The sequence below is a fragment of the Nyctereutes procyonoides genome, unplaced genomic scaffold (assembly GCF_905146905.1).
Source record: "Nyctereutes procyonoides isolate TBG_1078 unplaced genomic scaffold, NYPRO_anot_genome, whole genome shotgun sequence".
NCBI classification, from domain to species: Eukaryota; Metazoa; Chordata; class Mammalia; order Carnivora; family Canidae; genus Nyctereutes; species Nyctereutes procyonoides.
In genome coordinates this window covers 21,426,141-21,448,941 of record NW_026575117.1, presented here as the reverse complement: position 1 = coordinate 21,448,941, position 22,801 = coordinate 21,426,141, and the positions used below count along the sequence as shown (strand labels likewise).

Sequence of the window (22,801 nt, the reverse complement as noted above, 5' to 3'; positions counted from 1 at the left end):
GCATTACCTAAGGAGGCACACAGTCTGGAATTAAAAATGAAACCTGTGCAGGACATCCGATCTAACCAACATCACATTTTTCAGAAGTCTGGATACACTAATTGGTTCTTTATTCAAAAGTTTGCACACAATGTAACTCACCTAGAAGCCCAGGAGACATTGTGATAGTGTCTAACTCAGGGAATCTGGGTCCCTGACACATTTAACTGGGGGTTGCTCGTTTGAATGGATGTGTCACAGTTGTTTGAAATTGAATTATTTCTCTATAATTCTGGAGTTTCTCAGAACATACTTTTAAGAATTCCTGCTCACTGAAACCAATAATAGCCATCCCAGCACCTGCTGTAAGGATGGAAGAATATGTGCTAAAAGTACATTGCCATCTCAGAACTTCTTGGTATAATTATAAATATATAGTTCTTAATGTATTTACAAATTTATTAGTTTTAAGGCATAAAGCTTTTTGTTTTAAAAGATTCCCACTTCTGGGGTGCCAGGGTGACTCAGTCAGCTAAGTGTCTGGCTCTTGATTTTGGCTCAGATCATGGATCTTGGGGTCCTGGGATCGAGCCCCATGTCGGGCTCCCCACTCAGCAGGTAGTCTGCTTGTCTCCCTCTCCTTCTGCTCTCTCTCTTTCTCTCAAATAAGTAAGTAAGTAAGTAAGTAAGTAAGTAAGTAAATAAATAAATAAATAAATAAATAAATAAATAAATAAATCTTAAAAAATAATAAAAGAGTTCCACTTCTGCCTATCCCTTGTATTAACTCATCTTCGTTTACTCATCCTTTCTTCTGAGGGTCCCCTTGGGATTTATGCTCTGTATCCTCTTCCATGGTATTCGATTGGTTTTGCCTCTCCTGCCATCACTTGTGATCTGCGGTGTACATTTGTGGGTAACTGGCCCTTTGTTCATCCCTCTAATGTTCTGCTATATTATAGGTCTTTCTTCCCACTGTGTCCTGTGATATCAGCACTTTTTTTTTTTTTTAAGATTTTTACTTATGTATTGAGACACACAGAGAGAGAGAGAGAGAGGCAGAGACACAGGCAGAGGGAGAAGCAGGCTCCACACAGGGAGTCCGACGCGGAACTCGATCCCGGGTCTCCAAGATCACACCTTGGGCTGCAGGCAGGGTTAAACTGCTACGTCACCGGGGCTGCCCGCCCCCCTTTTTAAAAGATTTTTAGTTATATATTGAAACACACAGAGAGAGAGAGAGAGAGAGAGAGAGAGAGAGAGGCAGAGACACAGGCAGAGGGAGAGATATTAGCACTTTTACAACTAAAAGCCCCTAATACTGTACTTTGTTCATTTAAGATACAAACGTTTGTATATTGGTGAAATTGAGTTGTAGTGCCATTCTTATGTGCATGAAGCACAATAAGGAAAGACCTAATAGAGACTACTAACCCATGTCCACCCCTAAGAAGCAGATTGAGCAGTTGTCAAGTTCAGATCTTGTGAGGCCTGCTCTTTTAAAGAAGCAAGTGTAAGTGCCTGATATATTCCATGCTTACTAAGGACATGGATACTTTGCCACCCAACAAAAATGGAAACTCAATTATTTAGGATTTTATAACTGAAACCGATTTGGAATGTATTAGAAAGTTTTCTTGCAGTGAAAACATCAAAGGTCCATGAAGGCCTATGCTCAACTTTGAGTTTAAGATTGTTTCCTATTTGCTTTTTTTGGTTTGTTTTTCAGATGCTAAACATTTTGAAAGGAGTGGATTAATTACACATGTATCTCTTTCAGCTAATATATATATTTTTCATTTCCATAGAAATCTTTTGATTTTCCTGGAACAATAAAGGACATAATGTTGCTGAAAGGGTCAGAAATGAAGTATTAGGTGCTCTAACTACAGAGGTGTTACGCTGGGGGGCAGAGGTGGGGTGGGGGCAGATATAGATCAGTTTCAGTTTGGACTCCAATGCTCATTGGTTTGAAGTAACTTCTCAGTGCTGGTTAGATAGTTGATGAAATGGTCTGGTGTGTTCTGAAGCCAGAGGAGATGTGGTACGATTGGTTGCTGATAATTACCTTACTACAGATTGGAAAAAGCCCCTTGTAAAGTTAAATTCCAAGCTCTCACAAATCACAGCTGCCCAACAGCTTCCTGCTCTGAATGCAGGCAGTGCTGACACAAGAACCAAGCCACTGTCCACTCACTTTCTTTGCCTTAAGAGTCTGACTGTAGGGAGGAAAGAAGGGGAAATAATGTGAACAGATTGTGATTCTTTGCAATGATTAATCCCAATTCTCTACAACGACAAGGCTTGGTTTTTAATTCCAGCATTGCCACTTGTGTAGCTATGTGACCTTGAACAAGATATTTAACTTTTCTGAGTCAACTTCCCATCCCACATCTGCTGAATGTGTTAATGATACATCCTTCCATCAGGCTGTCATAGGGTTCAAATTAAACAACGTTGAGTATAGGGCCCCAGCCACATGCCAAGTGCGCAGCAAGCCCTTGATAAATAATATAGCAAACAACTCCTACTTTCGGTTTCTCTTTTTAAAGAAATCCAGCTTGCGGATACAGAACTTTCTGTTGCTTGAATCTGTGCTACACACTGAGTAGATAATCAGTATATTCTTTTGGATCACAGTGTTTTCATTAGAAAAGAACTCCTAGGTTTGGCACTTGACTGCTCCAATCAGGTGTAGAGGTTTTAGGAATACATGTGTTCAGATATAGTTTGTGCTCTTGGTTGTATGGGACTTGACATGATGGCTCAACCCATGAACTCAGAACCTCCTTAGATGTGTCCTTGGGACTAAGAGTTTTTAGGGACTTTTTTCACAGCAAAAGCCTTGAAGGTTGTTGTCTTCACTGAATCCTAATATGAATAAATGTGTGGAGGTGTGGTCTATAGTGCTCTTGCAATTCTTGTCTTTAGACTTCTAAGTTTTGCCTCTAACCCTAAACACAAACCAAATGATTTAATGACTAAGATTATGGGCTTCGGAGTTGGATAGCCTAGACCTGTTCTAGTCAGACAACGTAGAGCTGTGGTACTAGTCCCTGACTCTTCCTTAATGTCTCTATGATTTGGCTGTCAGCAAGTGACAACTTCTCTGAGTTTCAGTTTTCTAATTAGCAAAATGGGGATAACAGTAATGTTTTCTTAAGGGGAAATTATGAAACTTATGGGATAATGCATGTAAAACATTTACCAAAGTCCTAGAACATTGTAGATATTCAACAGATAATCCTGCTTCTCCTCTTTCCCTCTTCCTCTCTCCTCCCTCCTCTTCTCATTATTCTTATTTTCTCCACTGAGGTTTCAGATAAAGAGAAAACTAGAGGTGCAGGCTTCAAGGAAGGATGTCTATTTCTGACTCAGCTTTGATCACTGTGATTTTATGACATGGACTATATTCATAGCTGTTGGCCCTGGCTACTCACATACACTGATTTTTTTTTTTTTCTTGCTGTTTCTCTGCAGGAAGGATCAGAATGTACTCTCTCCAGTCAACTGCTGGAATCTCCTCTTAAACCAGGTGAAGCGGGAGAGCAGGGACCATACCACCCTGAGTGACATCTACCTGAATAATATCATTCCTCGATTTGTCCAAGTCAGCGAGGACTCAGGAAGACTCTTTAAAAAGGTATATAGCTATTTTTAGGCACGGAGATCCCTGGGTGGAGCGATGACACCATCTTGTAAATAAGAGAAAGACTATAGTATTGGCCCAGTTAAAAGGCTTTTCATTTTCCTACTGTGATCTCGTGGGAGAAAAAAAAAACCCTGAATACTCATTCTTTTCTTCCTTTCTGAATTGAATCAATAGTAGCCCTGTGAGTAACTGTTTGCAAGATACAATCCCAACACTGGCAACATAATTCATAATCTACATATTTTGGTGATGACGGTGTTTCCTTGATGTCCTTGAGTGATTTGTGAGACTGTTGAGATTTGGGAACCTTCAGTGTGGTTTCACCTTTCCCTCTTCTAGTTCGTGTATGTTTGTGATTCGGTTTAGTTTTCTTTCCAAGCGTTCATCTTGGCCGAGGTGAACTCATGAATTTAGTGGTAATCTTACAAAACTAATGCCAAATTGACCTTACCTGTCAGTGGTGGAAATAATCTCTTGGAGACTAAGGAACCTTATTTCTGAGGTCTCTCAACCTAAACTCTCTCAGTGGAGTCACTGGTTACAAATGATGGCAAAAGCTCCAACCATTTTATATAATGTATCATGTCTAACATTCAAGCTCTGATATCCCCAGACTTTTCAGAAGGCAAATAGTCTTCCCACAATGTTATAGATATAAAGGGGGTAGGTATATAGGGCTATTTCGTTGGTTTCCTATATAGGAAATCCATTGGTTTTCATTTGACAAAATCCAGTGTTAAAATTCCAGGCTGGGAGAGAAAGAACTTTGGTAAACAGGACTGTGGTCAATAGTAGCCAGTTTTTCAATTCTTAACATTAGGAAGTTTTCCAGATCTCAGTAGGTCTGGAATTAGAACCCAATTCTTTTGTTTATACCAGCATGAAAAAAGAACTGATTTAGAACATTCCATCTACTTAATGCATCTGTGTAGAGGCTTTTCCTGTGTCTTAAAGACAGGATATGAAGAGTAAAAAGCACCTGACAATGAAAAGAAGGAAGAGAAAGAGAACTTCTCCCGGAGTTTACTGGCTATTTTTAGCAGCCTGGCTGCACTGCGGTTGGAGCCATACTTCATTTAGGGGTGAAGGTACTTTTCACCATTTCCTCATGGTTTCCAGCATCTGCTCTAGCTTCCTTGTCATTCATCTGAATTATTCTGCAACCCTTGGTGACATGAGGATGTAGCTAAAATGAATGCCTGTAGTTAATTTAATACTGTACCGAATACTGGAAATATGCTAGAGAGTAGATTTCAGGGGTTCTTTTCACACACACACATGCACACACACAAAGGTAACCGTGTGAGGTGTGTGAATTGGCTTGACTGTAGTAATCATCTCACTATGTATACATCCACATCAAGTCATAATGTCATACTCTTTAAATATATAGCTTTTATTAGAAAAAAAAATTGAAGGCTATTTAGGTAGAACCTTGACAGTAATCAGATGCCACTTCAGCTCTTCTCTGTGACCTTGACAGCCACTTAGATTAACTCTAGAAGGACAGGGACTGACTGACTGTTTCCTCCTTCATTTTCTCTGTTCATCTGAGAAAAAACTTCTGTGAGGGATGTTCAGCTATCTAGACTTCACTGAAACTCTCAGCTCTCTTTTCTCCCAGCTTTAGAATGTTAGAGAAGAGCCAAGCTGAAGGAGTATTCTGGCCCATCCAGAACTCAGAGATGTGTATGCTGAAGGCAGCCCATCATCAAAGCCTTGAGTGCTTCAGGTTTTTCAGGTGCCATTCACATTTCACCAAGAGCCTAACTGCATGGTTCATATAGAAAATATGGGGCCTCTGCCCTCCAGAAAGAAAATCTGCCCATGAAAGATATTCTTAGCCATGGTCTCAGAGTTGACCTCCTTACATAAATTGTGTATTTCTTTGGTCGGGGCATAAGAAAGAATTTCTTATTACTCATGGGACTGTTTATGTATTACATTTTATTGAAGAAAGGTGCACATATAACAGACTTACAGCTACATGCACTTCTACAAACTGAACACACATGGTAACTAGCTCCCAGATCAAGAAATAGATTATTTCAGTACCCTAGGATTCCCACTCTCACTTCCTCACAGTCCTCAGGGGGTTGGGAAGGGTGGTCCCAATCCCCAAGGATAACAATTGTCTTGACTTTTAACATCGGAGATTCTTTTTACTTGGTTTCATACTTTATATAAATAGAATCATACAGTGTGTACTCTTCTGTGTCTGGTTTCTCTCATTCAGCATATGTTTTTGAGATTTACTCATATTGTATATGGTTGTAGCCCATAGGACTTTTTCTTGATCTTAAAACTTTTTCATCAGTTAAATATAGTTGTAATTAGAGATATGTATAGGATTGTTGAATAGGCAATGTTTACTATCCCACTGGGTGAGTAATATCTTTTCTCTCTCCCCTGGGGTCCATTGTAGGCAGAGAGGGTTCTAAGGTAGAAGAAGCTGGCTTGGCTGATCACAAGTGTAAATTAATTCTGTTTTGGCTGGGTGAGAGCCTCTCTGCTTTCTAGTAATCGGCACAGAAGGATTCTTTTTCCATAACTTAATTTTTTATTCTTTTTTGCTTTAAGTGTGTTGCAGATGAAGGATTAGAATCCCATTGGTTGAGATGTAGTAATCAGACCAGAGAAATAAGGAGTGAGCCGGGCCACACTGGCAGTTAAGGGAGTCTTCCCAGGGCTTGCTCCAGTCTATCACAGAAGAAAGGTCTCTTCCAAGTGACCCTTCCTCTAGGTCTCAACTCTGCTAGTAACTCTTGAAACCTTGGGCAATTACTTACTTCTTTCTGTATACACCTCAGTTCCCTAAAGTTAAAAGATAAAAAGGCTTGGCCTATATGATCTTCATACTGCCTTCAAAATCTAGCTAGTAACTCTGAAACCTTGGACAATTAATTCTTTCTGTGCCTTAACTTTAGGAAAAGTTAAAAAAAGTGCTTGGCCTATATGATCTTCATACTGCCTTCAAAATCTAGTATACTATAATTCTATGATGAATTTTATGATACCCAATATTGGGTATCCTGTACTGGGGGCTTCCTTCTGGTTATTGGGTGATCTTTGTTAAATTATGATAGTAAACTGGAATGCTCAAGATATGGACAAACAAAAGTGGATGTGGGTATGGAGAGTGGGCTAGCTTACACGATTAAAGATCAGATTTCTTGAGGAATGAAGCATTGTTTCAGATTCCCTTAGCTATAACGGCCAGCAACCAAGAGTCACCAAACAGGAATTCAAGTGCATAAAATAGATATACCTTTTGTTTTACCTGTAAATTTAGTTCCAGCACCAAAAGGGAAATCCACATTTCTCTGGAAACACACTGTTTAGGAAAGACATTGGAAAACCATTTGTGGTTCAGCCATGGACACCTGTGAAAATTCACCTGAGATTTATGTGAATTTGGATCTGTTTCTCACTGGCAAAAGTCATGGGTTTTCCTCCTTTTTAGATTCTTTTTTAAAAAGCTATAAAACTTAATGGTTCACTAGCAAAGGTTATGATAACAAAACCAACATTTGTTGAACTCTTTTGTGCCAGGTACAGTATTAAGCACTCTATATGCTTAATCTTTACAATAATTCCATAAAGTAGTTGCTATTAATATCGCTATATTAGGAAGGAGGAAACTGAAGCTTAGGGAGATTAATCAAAAATGAGGTGAGGGGGCACCTGGGTGGCTCAGTGGTTGAGCGTCTGCCTTCAGCGCAGGTCATGATCCTGGGATCCTGGGATTGAGTCCCACATTAGGCTCCCTGCAGGGAGTCTGCTTCTCCCTCTGCCTGTGTCTCTGCCTCCTTCTCTGTGTCTCTCATGAATAAATAAGTAAAATCTAAAAAAAAAAAAATGAGGTGAGGTTAGTATTTAAATCCATTCATCTGACTCTAGAACTTTAGGTTTCCTCTGACATATTCTGTTAGGACTCTGGGTATGGTGTGCAGAATAGAGGGTATTCTGGATTTTCTTACCCCTTTCTGTCAAATCCAGATATTTCACCTAGTTACAGAATTAACCTAACCTTTTCTCTTGCACACAAACCTTCAAAAGGTTTGGAGGTGTTAAACATCAACATTGGATTGTTTTTCCTACTTGGTGTCTGGGTAAGCAGCTAGAAGTTGACAGTGAAATAGGACAGCAGGTTTTTTTCTCCCCAGGGGCAGGATCTCTAGTAAAGAGGGAAACAAAGACTTATTAAATGTGAAAGCTGGCCAAAAATCTGGCTCACAGTTTTAACTCAGCTAATTCGGGGATGTCAGGGTGCCTGCACAATTGGCCCCTCTGTACTACTGAACACCCTAAAGGGATGCTCCTTGCCGGCCCTCTGGTTTGTGGTTATGTCTGCTGGGACATACTTTGCATTTTGCATGAAGCCATGGTGGAGATTCCTTTAGCTAAATATAACATCTAGAGAAAGTAGCCTCCTGTCCAGAGCATAGAAACAGACCCGCTTTGTCTAGGACTCCAGGGGAAACGGAGCCCATTTGGTGCTCCTGACATCTCCTTTCGCTTAATGAAAGCTCAGTCTGTCTAACTCCTGTTGGAACCAAGGTTTAGGCAAATATTATTGCTGCCACCTTCATTTGTTTAATGCGGTGGCTTCAAAACCCAGAGCCAAACATTGCCAAATTTTACTTCCACCTCCATGTCGTCTCTGTGAGAGACATGTTCTAAAGAATCTCAACAAGAATAGAAATCATTTGTCCCACGTTCTGATCTTAAACCGAAGTAAACTTAGGTGTGCTTTTTCCCACAGGGGAGAGGACAGCCTTGCTCTCTCTTCTTCCTTTCACTTTGCTGGAACACACTGAATGTACCTCTGACTTGGCTTTTCAGCTCACTGTTTCTAGCCCATAGTTATTCATGCTTAGCCTTGGAAGCAGTCAATTTGTATAGTCTCAATACTCTCAATTGTGCCCGCCTTTTTTTTTTCCTTTTACAGTATTCCAGTTAACTATACTTTTGTTTTGCCTGTAGTACCCTAAGTTTCCATGGTAGAAAGGTTAAATTGAGCAAGTTAGGCAGATTCCTGGTAGACCAGTTGTTTAGTAGTTCTCAGCTTTCCCTGTGAGAGTCATTGGGAGAGTTTAAGAAAAAAAAATCTTTGTGACTTTAAAGAGATAGATTTCTTAGGATACAAAAAGCATAAATAATAAAAGAAAAAAGATAAACTGGATGTCACCAATTCTTAGACTTTTGCTCTTGGAAAGACATTGTTAAGAAAATGAAAGAGATGTCACAGATTGTGAGAATATATTTGTGATACATGTAACTCAATAATAAGACAAACTACCCAAAATTTTAAAAATAGGCAAAAGATTTTATATAAATATAGTGGCCAACATGTAAATGGCCAATAAGTACATGAAAAGATGCTCAATATCAGGAAAATGCAAATTAAAACAATAAGTGTGATACATACTCATTAGAATGGTTAAAATTAAAAAGACTGACAACATGTTAGTAAGGATGGATGGAATTCTCATATGTTGCTGGTGAGAATATAGAATGGTACAACCACTTTGGAAAATAGTCTGGCAGTTTCTTATAAAGTTAAGTATGTACTTACCATATGACCCAGCAATTCTGCAGGTAGATATTTAACCCCAAGAGATCTAAGAGTATATATATCTACACAAAGACTTGTACCTGATTATTCATAGTAGTTTTTGTTATAGGCTGAGTAATGGTCCTCGCCAAAGATGTCCATGTCCTAATTCCTACAACCTGTGAATTTACGTTATCTACATGAAGACTTTGCACATAGGGTGAATTTGAGGATCTTGTAATGAAGATATTATGCTTCTTATCTAAGTAGGCCCTAATGCAGTCCTGAGTGTCCTTATTAGATGGAGGTAGAGAGAAATTACAGACCAAAGAGAAGGCCATGTGATGGAAGTGGAGGAAAGCAGAGTCACAGAGAGAAGACGCTAGGCCACTGGCTTTGAGGATGGAGAAAGAAGCCATGAGCCAAGGAGTACAGCTCTAGAAGCTGGAAAGGGCAAGAAAACGAATTCTGCCTGAAAGCCTTCAGGGGAATGCAGCCCTGTTGACACCTTGGTTTTGGCCTGGTGAAATCGGGTTTGGATTTCTGACCTCCTGAACTGTAAGAAAATAGAAATTAAAAATAGAACTACCATATGATCCAGCAGTTCCACTTCTGAGTGTTTATCCAAAGAAAACAAAACACTAATTCCAAAAGATAGATGCATCCCTATGTTTATTACAGCATTATTTTCAGTAGCCAAGATATGGAAGCAACATAAGTGTCCATCATTGGATGAATGGATAAAGAAATTGTAGTGTATATGTGTGTGTGTGTGTGTTTTTATATATATCCTGGGCTGAAACCAAGAGTCAAACACTTAGCTGACTGAGCCACCCAGGTGCCCCCAAATTAAAAAAAATTTAAGAGAATAAATGCATGTTGCTTTAAGTCACCAAGTTTGCATTAATTTGTTATAACTGATGTAGGAGACTCATATTGTATTAATAATAGTCAATAATGGAGACAACTCTAATATCCACCAACAGATGAATATAAAAACATATTGTGATATATCCATATATGAATACAACTCAACAATAAAAAGAAATGAAATGCTGATAGATGCAATAATATAGATGAACTCCAAAAACATAACTGATTAAAAAAAGCCAGACACAATGAATACATTCTGTATTATTCCATTTATGTGAAATTTTAGAAAAGATAGGTCTAATCTATAGTGATAGAAAGCAAATTGTGATCACCTTGGGGCCAGAGTGGGATGAAGGGTTGACTGACTCATGGTGGTTACATGAGTGTGTGCATTTGTCCGTACTTAAAATGTGTACATCTTATTGTATGTAAATTATGCCTTAATAAAGTTGACTTAAAAATAATTTAGAGGAAAAAAATAATAATAATTTAGGGGCACCTGGGTGGCTCAGTGGTTGTGCATCTGCCTTCAGCTCAGGGTGTGATCTTGGAGTCCTAGGATCAAGTCCCACATCGGGCTCCTTGCATAGAGCCTGCTACTCCCTCTGCCTGTGTCCCTGCCTCTCTCTCTCTCTCTCTCTCTCTCTCTCTGTGTGTGTGTGTGTGTCTCTCATGAATAAATGAATAAAATCTTTAAAAAAAAATGTTTTTAAATAGCATGCCAATGCCTCACCCCAGGGCAGTTGTATCAGAGTCTCTGGGATAGGGCCTAGCTGATTCTTTCATATTGCCAGGGTTGAGAACCAGTGTTGTAGGTATTCTGTTTTCCATCCTGGGGAAACCCAATAACATAGCAAAAGCCATAAAATCCTGTCTATCTGTATGTGAGCCACATTTGCCCAGGCAACAATGTCGAGGCATCCAGGCAACTCATTGTGATTTTCCTACTTTATTCTTGGAGAATGACAGAGGGTAAATCTGGATTCAGATGAGTAAGTCACACTGCAGAAAGTGGGAGATAGAGGAAGGGTGCTGAAGAAGAAATGTAATAATGGGATATCATTAGTTCTTTTCTCTAGGGTATTTAGATGTCCTTTCCCATTGGTTGGTGAGTTACAAGAGACTTGTCATGACCAGTCAGATTTCATTTATCACCAATGAAATGTGTCTAGCAGTAAAAGGATAAGAGGTTTAAAACCAAAAACAGTGCATGTTACTTACTTACCTACCTACCTGTTTATCCCCTGTAGATGGGGACAGGATTTTTTAGAGTCTTTGAGTCCAGCTGCTTCACATATGTAAAAAGACTGGATATTGTAAGGAGGCATGTTCTGCGGTGGTGTTATAATTAATAAAGGAGGAGCAGTGATCCATAATGCCAGTATAGTCAAATGTCCCTGATGAGTAGTGTAGAAAGAATGGACTTCTAAGGGTTATGCCCTGCCCTCCTGAGAAAAAGTTTAACCTGGAGACATCTTTGGGAGAAGGAGTAGCTGACTGATTTACCCCACCCTCTCTTCCCCACTCTACCCTACACCTCCTTGCAAAGGGACTCAGGATATCTGCGATCGATTGGATTTCCTCCGTGTTAGAACATGATCACAAACAACGTGGTGGTCAGCTTTACAGACAGCTCTTCCAGTTGCCCAATTTGTCTTGATGGTAGCAAAAATCTGTTCTGGTTAATTGAGCTTTATTCTCTGTTATCTGATGAAGAGATCCTCTTTGTAGAAAAGAATAGGATGGGAAGCTGAGCGTATTTGAGTAGGGGATGGAAGGCTGCCAGCTACTTCAAAGGTATCTGCTGATAAGGGGCATCAGGTTTGCTGCCAAAGCCAACACTGAGGGGAGTTTGCAGCTAGCACTGTTGGTTTCTATGACTCTTAGGTCAGCAGCATCTGTGTCTTTGCCCTTGGGGCTTCTCTCTGGGTGGTCTAGGCTTTTTTGGACTTGGGAAGATTCAGCTCAGAGGGCGTGTGCGCCTCAGATGCCTGCACTCTTGCTTAGGTTAGTTTATATGTTTTTGCCTTTTTGGTGTCTTGGTCCTCAGCTATCTATCTGCCTTTTCTGAAAGAGCCCAAGGTGTTGTATGTGGAACATTCAAAAGGTATAATGGTAACTCCATATTCATTTTTTTAAATTTTTTTATTTATTTGTGATAGTCACACACAGAGAGAGAGAGAGAGAGAGGCAGAGACACAGGCAGAGGGAGAAGCAGGCTCCATGCACCGGGAGCCCGACGTGGGATTCGATCCCGGGTCTCCAGGATCGCGCCCTGGGCCAAAGGCAGGCGCTGAACCGCTGCGCCACCCAGGGATCCCCTGGTAACTCCATCTTCATAAGCCAGTGAATGGTTAGGAGAATCTGCATAATAACAACTGCAAAATATGCAGTGTGAGAAAAAGAGGTGTAGCGGGTAGAAACAAAAGTGTCCAAATGCAACCTTGTGTCTGAATACTACTCTAAAGTGGAAAAGCGTGCAGGGTGTAAGTATTTTAGTGAATACTATAAACACAGCATTGTGGAAGCTAAAAAGAACTTAAAATGGAATTGATAGGGACGGTTTGCCCCGGCTTCTCAGTCCGCTCTTAAGACCAGGTAGATCTCCCCAAACTTTCCATGGGATAATGATAATAAGACCAATAATAACGAGCTTTCATAAAATGCCTGCTATCTCTGTTATACACTGTAGTACGCCCTAAATGTATATATTTTTTTCTAATCCTTTCATATATTTCATGATGGTTTTTCTTTCCCCTTGACTTTTTACGGAAGTTTAAAATACTTAAGAGAAATGCACATATTGTAAAGTGTACAGCTCTAATGAATTTTTACAAACTGAAAGCAACTATGTAATTAGCATCCTGATAAAGAAAAGAATGTTACCAGGATCCCAGGAGCCCCCCTCTTGTCCCCTTCCATTCATTTCCCCCTGAAAAGTAGTCACTATCTTGACTTCTAACACAATGAAAGCATTTGCCTGCCTTTAAAAAAACCTTATATTAATGGAATCATAAAATATTCTTTCAGCAATTTAAATATGTTATTCTTTTGTTTCCTGGCTTCCACTGTTTTTATTTATTTATTTATTTATTTATTTATTTATTTATTTATTTATTTATTTATTTATTTATTTATGATAGAGAGAGGCAGAGACATAGGCAGAGGGAGAAGCAGGCTCCATGCACCGGGAGCCTGACGTGGGACTCGATCCCGGGTCTCCAGGATCGCGCCCTGGGCGCCAAACCGCTGCGCCACCCAGGGGTCCCCTGGCTTCCATAGTTTCTAATGAGAAGTCAGCTGTGTGATGCTAATTGTTGTCTTGGGGGCTTTGGAGGCTGCTTTCATTTTTAATTGAAGTGTAGTTGATATACAATATTATATTAGTTTCAGGTGTACAACATAGTGATTTGACAATCATATACATTATGAAACACTCACTATAATAAGTGTAGTTACCATACAAAATTATTACAGTACTTTTGACTATATTTTCCTGAGGCTGTATTTTTCATCCCTGTAACTTATTTATAACTGGAAATTTGTATCTCTTAATCTTGAAGGTTGCATTAATATATTTTTTTAAAGATTATGGGACACCTGGCTGTTGAGCATCTGCCTTTGGCTTAGAGCATGATCCCTGAGCCCTAGGGTCAAGTCCCACATTGGGCTCCCTGCATGGAGCCTGCTTCTCCCTCTGCCTGTGTCTCTGCCTCTATGTGTGTGTGTGTCTCTCACGAATCTTTTTTTTTTTAAAGATTTATTTATTTATTTGAATGAGAGAGGGGGCATGTGCTCGTGGATGGGAAAGGGCAGAGGGAAAGAATTCTCAAGCAGACTCCCTGCTAAGTGTGGAGCCTGATGCAGGGCCTGATCCCACAACTCATGAGATCAAGACCTGTGCCAAAATCAAGAGTCAGACACTTTTTTCTTTTTTTAAGTTTATGTATTTATAATCTCTACACCCAACATGGGGCTCGAACTCACAACTCCAAGATCAAGAATTGTATGCTCTTCCGACTAAGCCAGCTAGGTGCCTCAATATTTTTTTCTTCAGTGCTTTGAATATGATGACTCTAAGTGTAATTGCCATTGAATTTCTTTGGCTTGGATAAGTGCAATATCTAAATATTCCAGGTTTATGGGTAGTGTTTTTTTTCCTTCAATTTGGGAAAATTTCTGGCAAATACTTTTTTCCATCCCATTTCTCTTCTTGCCTTGACCCTAACTGCACATTTATTAGACTCCTTGATACAATCTCACAGATCATTAAGGCATGCCTTTTTTATTTTCTGTGTGCTTCAGTTTAGATAATTTCTAAAGTTAATCAATTCTTTTGTTGTATATAGTCTGCTAATAACACCATCCAATGAATTTTTTATTTTAGATGTTGTATTTTTTTAGTTTTATGATTTCCACTTGGTCTTTTTTTTTTCAGTGTCCATGTTACTTCTGAAATTTCTCTTTTCTTGATATTTTCAAAACATATGTGGCAACATTTTTTAAATGCTATCTGCTATTTTCAACACCTATATCATCTGTGTTTCCGTTTCTGCTTATGGGGTTTTCTCTTGACCATGAATCTCATTTCTTTATTTTTTCATGTTTACCAATTTTTGATGACATATCAGACATTGTAGTTGACACATTATAGAGATTCTAGATTATTTTTATGTTCCTCTGAAAAGTGTTAAGCTTTGTTCTAGCAGCCAATTAAATTACTGGCTGGTCACCTTGAATTTATAGGGATTCATTTTATGCTTTGTTAAAGTGAGTCTAGTTTGGTTTTGTCCGTAGTTCTGGAACATATTCTGTATATTTAAGACGACCTTTCTAGGGCTTTCATGGAAAGTGGGCCTTGAACTCCAAACTCTGTCTCCTCTACAGTGGGCAGCAGCTAGGATGACCAGTGTTCCCAGTTTGGTTAACGGGGTTCCTGGGACATGAGATTTTGTTTTATCCATTCTTCAGTTGACAACCTTTGTGTAGTTCCAGTTTGAGGCTATTGTGGATAATGCTGCTATGAACATTATATTGGAAGGTCATTTTTCTTCCCATTGTATAGCTGAAAACATTAAAGCTGACGTTGATAAAATACTCCTTTGTAAGGACCACAAAGAGATGAGGATGGAATTTGAACTCCCTAGCTCTTTCTACTATGTCCCACTACCATCCAGTTTCAGGATTGATACGTGGTACCTTAAGCAAATAGTTGTTGCCAGATCACATGGTTGAGGGGGACAATCTGAGCTTTAAGAATAGTAAATTCAAAACCTGCTTCTCTCCTCCCTCTCTCCTCTGCCTCTTCCCTTCCACTCCTCTGCCCTTCCCCCTCCATCTCCTTCTTTCCTTCTCTTTTTTCCTTTTCTCTTCTTCTCTGTTCTCTATTCTTTTGAATAATCTATTCAAACGTTATAGTACATATACACTGTAGGAAATACAAGAAGCAAAAGTATGATAATGAAAAACTAGGTTGTAGTCTACAAACTATTTTGTAGTCTGTTATTTTAGTCAAGATCTTCACTTTTCTGCAGCACCTGGCTGGTTCAATCTGTAGAGCATGAGACTTGATCTCAGGATCATGAGTTTGAGCCCCAGGAGTATGGAGCCTACTTTAAAAAAAAAATACAAAAAAAATAAAGATGGGGCCACCTGGGTGGCACAGTTAGTTGAGTGTCCAACTCTTGGTTTTGGCTCAGGTTGTGATCTCATGGGTCATGGGATCCAGCCCATGTCAGGCTCCATGCTCAGTGGGGAATCTACTTCTCCCGTGCTCTCTCACTCTCTTAAATAAATAAATACATCTTTAAGTAAAAAAAGATCTTAACTTTTCCATTTCATCTCATCTAAGTTTTCGTCTCTTCTAATGGCCAGGCCATAGATTTCCCTAATTATCTTAAAGATGCCCTTGAAACTGGTTTGTCCAAGCTAGTATCTATGCACACTAATTTTTATGTCCGTTAAGTCTTCTTTAATTTAGCACTATTCCTTTTCTAGGACATTGATTTGTTGAATAGACCAGGCCAGTTGTCCTGCAGCTTGTCCCACCTTCTAGATTTGTCCAGTTGCTTCTTTGGGTTGTTGCTAACTTCTTCCTGTATTTTGTATTTCCTATATATTGGAGGTTGGTTCCATTGGCCAAATCTAGTCAAGTTATACATTTTTGACTAGTATGCATAATGGGCAGCGTTGGTTACTTCATGTCGTATCACATAAGGAAATATATATAATATCTGGTTAGCCTGCCAATGTGATGCTGACGTTGACTCCTCAGATTAAGGTGGTAACAGTTTGAACCCTCCATTTTGCAGTTAGATTTTTTCTCACATGATAAAAAGGCCATTGTGTAGTATTATATGTGATGCCATCATACAAACCTCGGGTGTTCATTCAGGCATTCATCTGAAGGCTTTAACATCAATGATAATTCCAGACAAGTTACTTTTTACCATCTCTGTACCTCTTATACTTGACTGCAAGATGCCTCTCTGAGAAAAGGGAAGGATTATTAATAGAACTCATCAGGTACTATAGAAATAAACAGTTTATAGAAACTTAGTACTCCCAGGAGAAATCCCACTAATGGTGTGGAAGCTGACTAGGTACCAAGTTTTTATTATAAGAGTTACAGCAATAATAAAAATAATAGTAATTATAACTAATACTAAATGAGAGCTACACATGCCCAGGGACTATGCTAAGTACTTTATAGGTATTAACGTATTTAATCATCACAACAGCCCTTCAGGATGGTTTCATCTTCTCCATAGCACATGGGGAGAGGGGTTAAGCAGTTGACTCAAGGTGATGGAACTGGTTAGGAGCAGAATTGGGATCCATGTCTAGGCAGCCTACTGCCCCTGAATCATCTCTTCACATCACCATGCTGTGCTGACTCACAGGTAGCAAGGTGGCAGTGATTTTATTGGTCAGTTGAAGGGCCAGGGCTGTGTAAGGAATTAAGGGCTCGTGCATTCTGCAGCCGTATTCCGTCATGCTATTCTGATTCTGCTTTTTGACCAGCTTGTCTGGGGAGAGAGATAGAAGCATCTTTGATTTCAGCCTCCCCTCTTGCAGGACTGACTTTTTTTTTATTTTCCTATGTATCTCTGTCAAGAGTTTCCCTTTGAATTTCTCCCTGCTTGTCTGAGCATGATTTTTGTGTAAAATGGGGAGGAAAATGAATTCTCTTTCTTTTGAGATAACATCTTTAGTTTTTCCATTCCATTTTCTTCTTTCAGTACGATAGTGGATTTTTTTCCTGATCTCTTGGTTTTTCTACCTGAGCCTACCTTTCTTTGCTTTTAAGCCTAGCTGTGAGGGTCCTCCCCGTCACACACACACACACACACACACACACACACACACACCTACCTTTTACTCTGTGCTTCAGAAACCATTTGGGTCTATATCCAGTTTTTCCTAATATTGACTCAACATAAAACTTCCAGTCTCAGGTTAATATTAATTGTCTGCACAATTCTTATCTTTAAGAGATGATAGGTACCTGGGCGCATCCTTCCTCACTGTCTCAAGAGCTCTCAGAATTATCCTCTTGTTGAGCTGAGAAGTTATGGTTAAGGCCTAGGGAAAGGACTAAGAAGTAACAACAAAAATAACAATTTTTATTTTATGTATCCTTTGATTTTGAGGCAGACAGGAAACCCTGTAGCTTAGTTTTCTTTCTTCTTTTAAAAAAAGATTTTGTGGGATCCCTGGGTGGCGCAGCGGTTTGGCGCCTGCCTTTGGCCCAGGGCACGATCCTGGAGACCCGGGATCGAGTCCCACGTCGGGCTCCCGGTGCATGGAGCCTGCTTCTCCCTCTGCCTGTGTCTCTGCCTCTCTCTCTTTCTCTCGCTGTGACATATCAATAAAAAAAAAAAAAAAAAAAAAAAAACTTTTTAAAAAAATAAAAAAAGATTTTGTTTTTTTTATTTTTTAGAGAAAGGAGAGGGAGAGAAAATCTCAAGCAGACTTCCTGCTGAGTGCAGAGCCAGATGCAGGACTCGATCTTATAAGATGAAATCAAGAGTCCAATGCTTAACTGATTGCACACACCCAAGTGCCCAGCTTAGTTTTTTTTTCAATTGTAAAAGTAATTAATATGTATTTTTCAAGTTATTGCAGGGAAATAGGGACGCCTGAATGGCTCAGTAGTTGAGCCTTTAGTTCAGGTCATGATCCCGGGGTCCTGAGATGGAATTCTGCATCAGGCTCCCCACAGGGAGCCTACTTCTTCCTCTGTGTATGTCTCGCCTCTCTCTCTGTGTCTCTCATGAATAAATAAATAAAATTTTTAAAAAAAAAGTATTGCGGGAACAAAATAATAAAAAGAAAATAATGATTACTGGGAATCAATTATTCTAATATTTTTTTCTCTGTGTATTTTTCTTTAGAAAATTAGGATTGTACATTAAGTTTTGTGTAATTTTTTCACTTAACATTTTAAGTGAGTATTTTGTCTGTGTCATTGTGCCTTCTTTAAAAACATTGTTTTTGATGACTATACAGCATTCTATTCTCTGGCTATTCCATAGGTTATTCATATATTACTTATGATTCTTTGGCTGTATGATTTTTACTCTACTGGACCAAGTTCTGGTACATCCAGGAGCAGTCCAGTATCTCACTGGTATCTTCTTGGAAACTACTTGTTTTTAGAATGACTAGGTTGCCTGTGCTCTCATTTGGAAATACCCTACTGCTGATATGAGTAAAGGAGAGAGGGTTTCCCCCTCTTCTTCTTTCCCTTTGTCTTCCTCTTATATCTTCCTCATTGTCTCTGAGCTCAGCTGGGAATCTAGACCTCAGAGCTGTGTCTGAGCCTCGGCCCTGGCTGGCTCAATGGAGTACTTATGCTGTGCTGGGTTTCAGTTTCCTCATCTTTACACTGCAGAAAATTGCTCATATCCTTACTTTGCCTGCCCAGAATGTCAGAGGAATCAGTAAAGCCTGGGGAGAAAGGGCTTTGCCATTGTCAAAAAGACAAGAGATAACAAGTGTTCGTGAGGACATGGATGGAAGGAAATCCTTATACACTGTTGGTGTGAATGTAAATTGATGCAATCACTGCAGAAAACAGTATGGCAGTTCCTCAGAAAATTATAAATTGAGCTACTATATGATCCAGCACTTCCTTTCTTGTGTATATATCTGAAGGAATTGAAATCAGTATCTGAAAAGATATCTGCACCCTCGTGTTCACTGCAGTGTTATTTGCAATAGCCAAGATATGGAGACAACCTAAATGTCTTTTGACAGATGAATGTGTAAAGCAACTGTGATGTGTGTGTGTGTATGTGTGTGTGTGTAAAATGGAATAGTATTCAGTCATTAAAAAAAAAAAAAAGAGGAAATCCTGCCATTTGTGACAACATGGACAAATCTGAAAGGCATTATCCTAAGTGAAATAAGCCAGACAGAGATTTACTTATGTGTAGAATTTTTTGAAAATCCAATTTCATAGAAACAAAATAGAATGGTGGTTCCCAGGGGCTGGGAGAGGGGTCATGGGGTGACATAGGTCAAAGGGCATGGAGTTTTAGCTGTAAGAATAAATTCTGAGGATCTAATGCACAGCATATAGTTAATGACACAGTAAACCACACTTGAAAGATGCAGAGAGTAGATCTTCAGCATTCTTACCACACATGCACACACAATCAAAGAGCTGACGATGGGAGGTGATGGATGTGTTACTTATTTTGATCTTGGCAACCATTCCACTATGTGTATCAGATCATCACGTTGTACACTTTCAATGTGTCCACCCCTATTTGCCAGTTATTCCTCGATTAAAGTCAAGGAAAAGAAAAGAAAGTGCTCTGTGGAGCTCGGTTCTTCTCAGAGGAGAGTATGCCTCTGTGCCTTCTCCCTGCTAGAGTGGTCTTTGCTTCTCTAAGCTAATCTTTTTCCTCGGTGTGCTCTCATACAGGGTAGAGAGGAAAGAAAGAGGGCGAACTGGGAGACCCATTCTGTAGCTTTAATCATCTCTTCTCCAAAGCCAAGATAATCCAAGCCTTCTGCCCACATAAGCATCGCATCTCTTCCTGCCTTGCCTCTTCCCATGACCTTGTTTTCCTTTTGATGTTCATTTTGAGGGTGGAGAGTAGAAAAAAAGCCTTCTCTTTTTGCGCTTTCTCTGAGTCAGTGGCCTTTCTGAGCCTTTGAGGTCTCAGGCAGGAAAATGACATAGCCCACCTGACTCTTCTTTCAGGGACCTTAAAAGAAAAGAACATTGCTTTATTTAAATCCAAAAGCACAAGTACCACTACCAGTTCATTCAGCTCAATTTAATCACTACTATTTGATTGCCTGCAATTGCTCAATATTCAGCTTGCCGCTCTAAACATACTGCAAGGCAAACTTAAAACATGGTTCAAGATCTTGGAGTGTGTGTGTGTGTATTTCAGCTGGCTGGGCGGCCAGAGGCTCTCAAAGCAGGTTATAACTTAAGACATCCATTTAAGGAGTGGTGCAGATAACGAGTTGTCTGTAGGAGCTTGGAAAAGGAACAGATTCATGAGAGGTGATCAGGCAAGCTTCTTAGAAGGGATGGAGTTGGGCTGATGTCCTTTTAATCACCTGCTGCCAGGAGTCTTAATTATTCATCTGTTTCTTATCTTACAGAAATATCTTTTGAATATTTCCATATTATCTGGTGCTGAGTTCCCCTCCTACCTCTTTGCCCCTATTAGAGATGTTGTTCCCTGTAATATAGCAGCAGAAGCTTCCTGTTGGCCAGCAGCGAGAGAAGTAGGTGAGATGAGCTTATTAGACCCTGAGCTCTTTGAAGGCCAACTCTAGGCATCCCAGCCACAGGTCAAAGAAAGCCATTGTTCATTTTAAGTAGGTCAATGAAATACTGAAAGCCATGATCTGCAGTGACATTGGTGGCTTTAGGATGGAAGAAACTATCTGGGAGCCTACTACAGTAACTCAGGGGGATAATAGAAGCCAGTTCTTAGATCAGGCAGTGGGAACTGAAAGGACAGGACTTACAAAAAGACACAGCAAAGAAATTATAGATGGGAGTATGAGTGACCTGACATGAGGTGGGAGGAGGTAAATGCTAGAAAGGAATCACAGTTCACTGAGTCATTCAACAAATATTTACAGTGTGCCTCCTGTGTTCCAGACACTGTGGTAGGCACTGTAATACAGCAGATAACAATAGGAAAAGTGTCTGGCTGCCTATGCTCTAGTAGGAGAAAAACACAATATACAGATGAACTTCTGAATGTATAAGATGCTAGGTAATGATATAATAAAGCAGGGGAAGGAATATGGCTGTGCTGGGGCTATTGGTATTTTATGGAGGGTGGTCAGGGAAGGCCTTACTGATAAATCGGCATTTGAATTGCTTCTTAAAGGCAGTTAGGGCTTTTGCCTCTGAGGAGGGTCTTTCGGGCAGAGGAGACAGCATGTCTAAGGCCCTGCAATGGGAGTGTGCAGAGAAGCAGCCAGGCCTTGTGCATAGGAAGGAGGAGGCAGAGCGGTAGACATGGTTGGGGGATGGAGACAGGCTGCGTCAGGAAGGGCCTTGGAGGCCACTAGAGAGGCACGTGAGGATTTGGAACAAAAAGGAATGGTATAATCTGATTCCTGTTTCAGTAGGATTCTTCTGGCTTCTGTGTTAAGACTGAAGGAGGAACAAGGTGAGTGCAGAATAGAAGAGCAATTCAGGAGGCTTCTGTAAACTCAGGCAGGAGATGATGGCGGATTGGAACAGAGTGGTGGGCATGGAGGTTGCGACAAGTGGTCAGATTCTGGGATGTGTTCTGAAGATGGAGCCAGAAGGATTGTGCTGAATTGAATGTGCCTGTGATAAAAAAGAAGTGTCAGAGATGACTGCAGGCATTTTGATCTGAGCCATCAGAAGTTGGAGTTTTCATTTATTGGGGAAAGTATGTGAAAGAGCCACTGATTCTAGTCCTGCCCTGCGATGAGTGAAGAATTGAAGTGCCAGCGAGCAGTGACTTGCGTTAGGTCACCCTGGCTAGTAGTAGCAGAGCTGGGGGCAAGGCGACCAGGTCTGCTAACCTCCGGCCAGTGCTGTCTCCAGGAAATGACCCCAGTCTTCCTCAGCTCAGAGTCACACATGGCACAGCAAACGTGTAGTGAGGATTACAGTTGGAAAGGAGATCTGAACATTGACCATGTATTAAACTGATAGCTGAGCCCTGGAAGTGAAGAGGCCTAGTGAAAGAACTGAGGAGAGATAAGCAAATTAAATAAGCCAGAGAAAATGAGTAACATGGTTCATAGAACCGATGTGAGAAGAGGCCTCTCTGTGGTGGGTACTTGGAAGCAGTGAGGAAGGAAGGGATCTGAGCAGATGCCACTGGGCTTGGGTTTTGGAATGAACCTTAGGGAACTGTGGTATCCTCAGGGCAGCTTTTAGGCATCTTTCTTTCTTTCTTTTCTTTCTTTCTTTCTTTCTTTCTTTCTTTCTTTCTTTCTTTCTTTCTTTCTTTCTTTCTTTCTGATTTTATTTATTTATTTATTTATTTATTTATTTATTTATTTGAGATAAAGAGAGAGGCAGAGACATAGGCAGAGGGAGAAGCAGGCTTCATGCAGGGACCCTGATGTGGAACTTGATCCCAGGACCCCAGGATCACACGCTGAGCTGAAGGCAGATGCTCAACCACTGAGCCACCCAGACATCCAATTTTAGGCATTTTTCTTATCCTTTCCACTAATGGGGAGAAGGAATACAACAGTATGAGGCTGAAATA

The 22,801-nt window shown here is 40.1% G+C and overlaps 1 protein-coding gene across 9 annotated transcripts in view; it reads left to right on the top strand.

Moving 5' to 3' along the window:
- SRGAP2 (SLIT-ROBO Rho GTPase activating protein 2) overlaps nucleotides 1-22,801 on the top strand; it is a 232,289-nt gene that overhangs the window by 113,853 nt on the left and 95,635 nt on the right. For all 9 annotated transcript variants that reach the window (XM_055334232.1, XM_055334229.1, XM_055334231.1 and 6 more), the window contains exon 4: nucleotides 3,460-3,622. In XM_055334232.1, coding sequence (XP_055190207.1) covers nucleotides 3,460-3,622 — 163 coding nt within the window. The remainder of the gene's footprint in view (nucleotides 1-3,459; nucleotides 3,623-22,801) is intronic.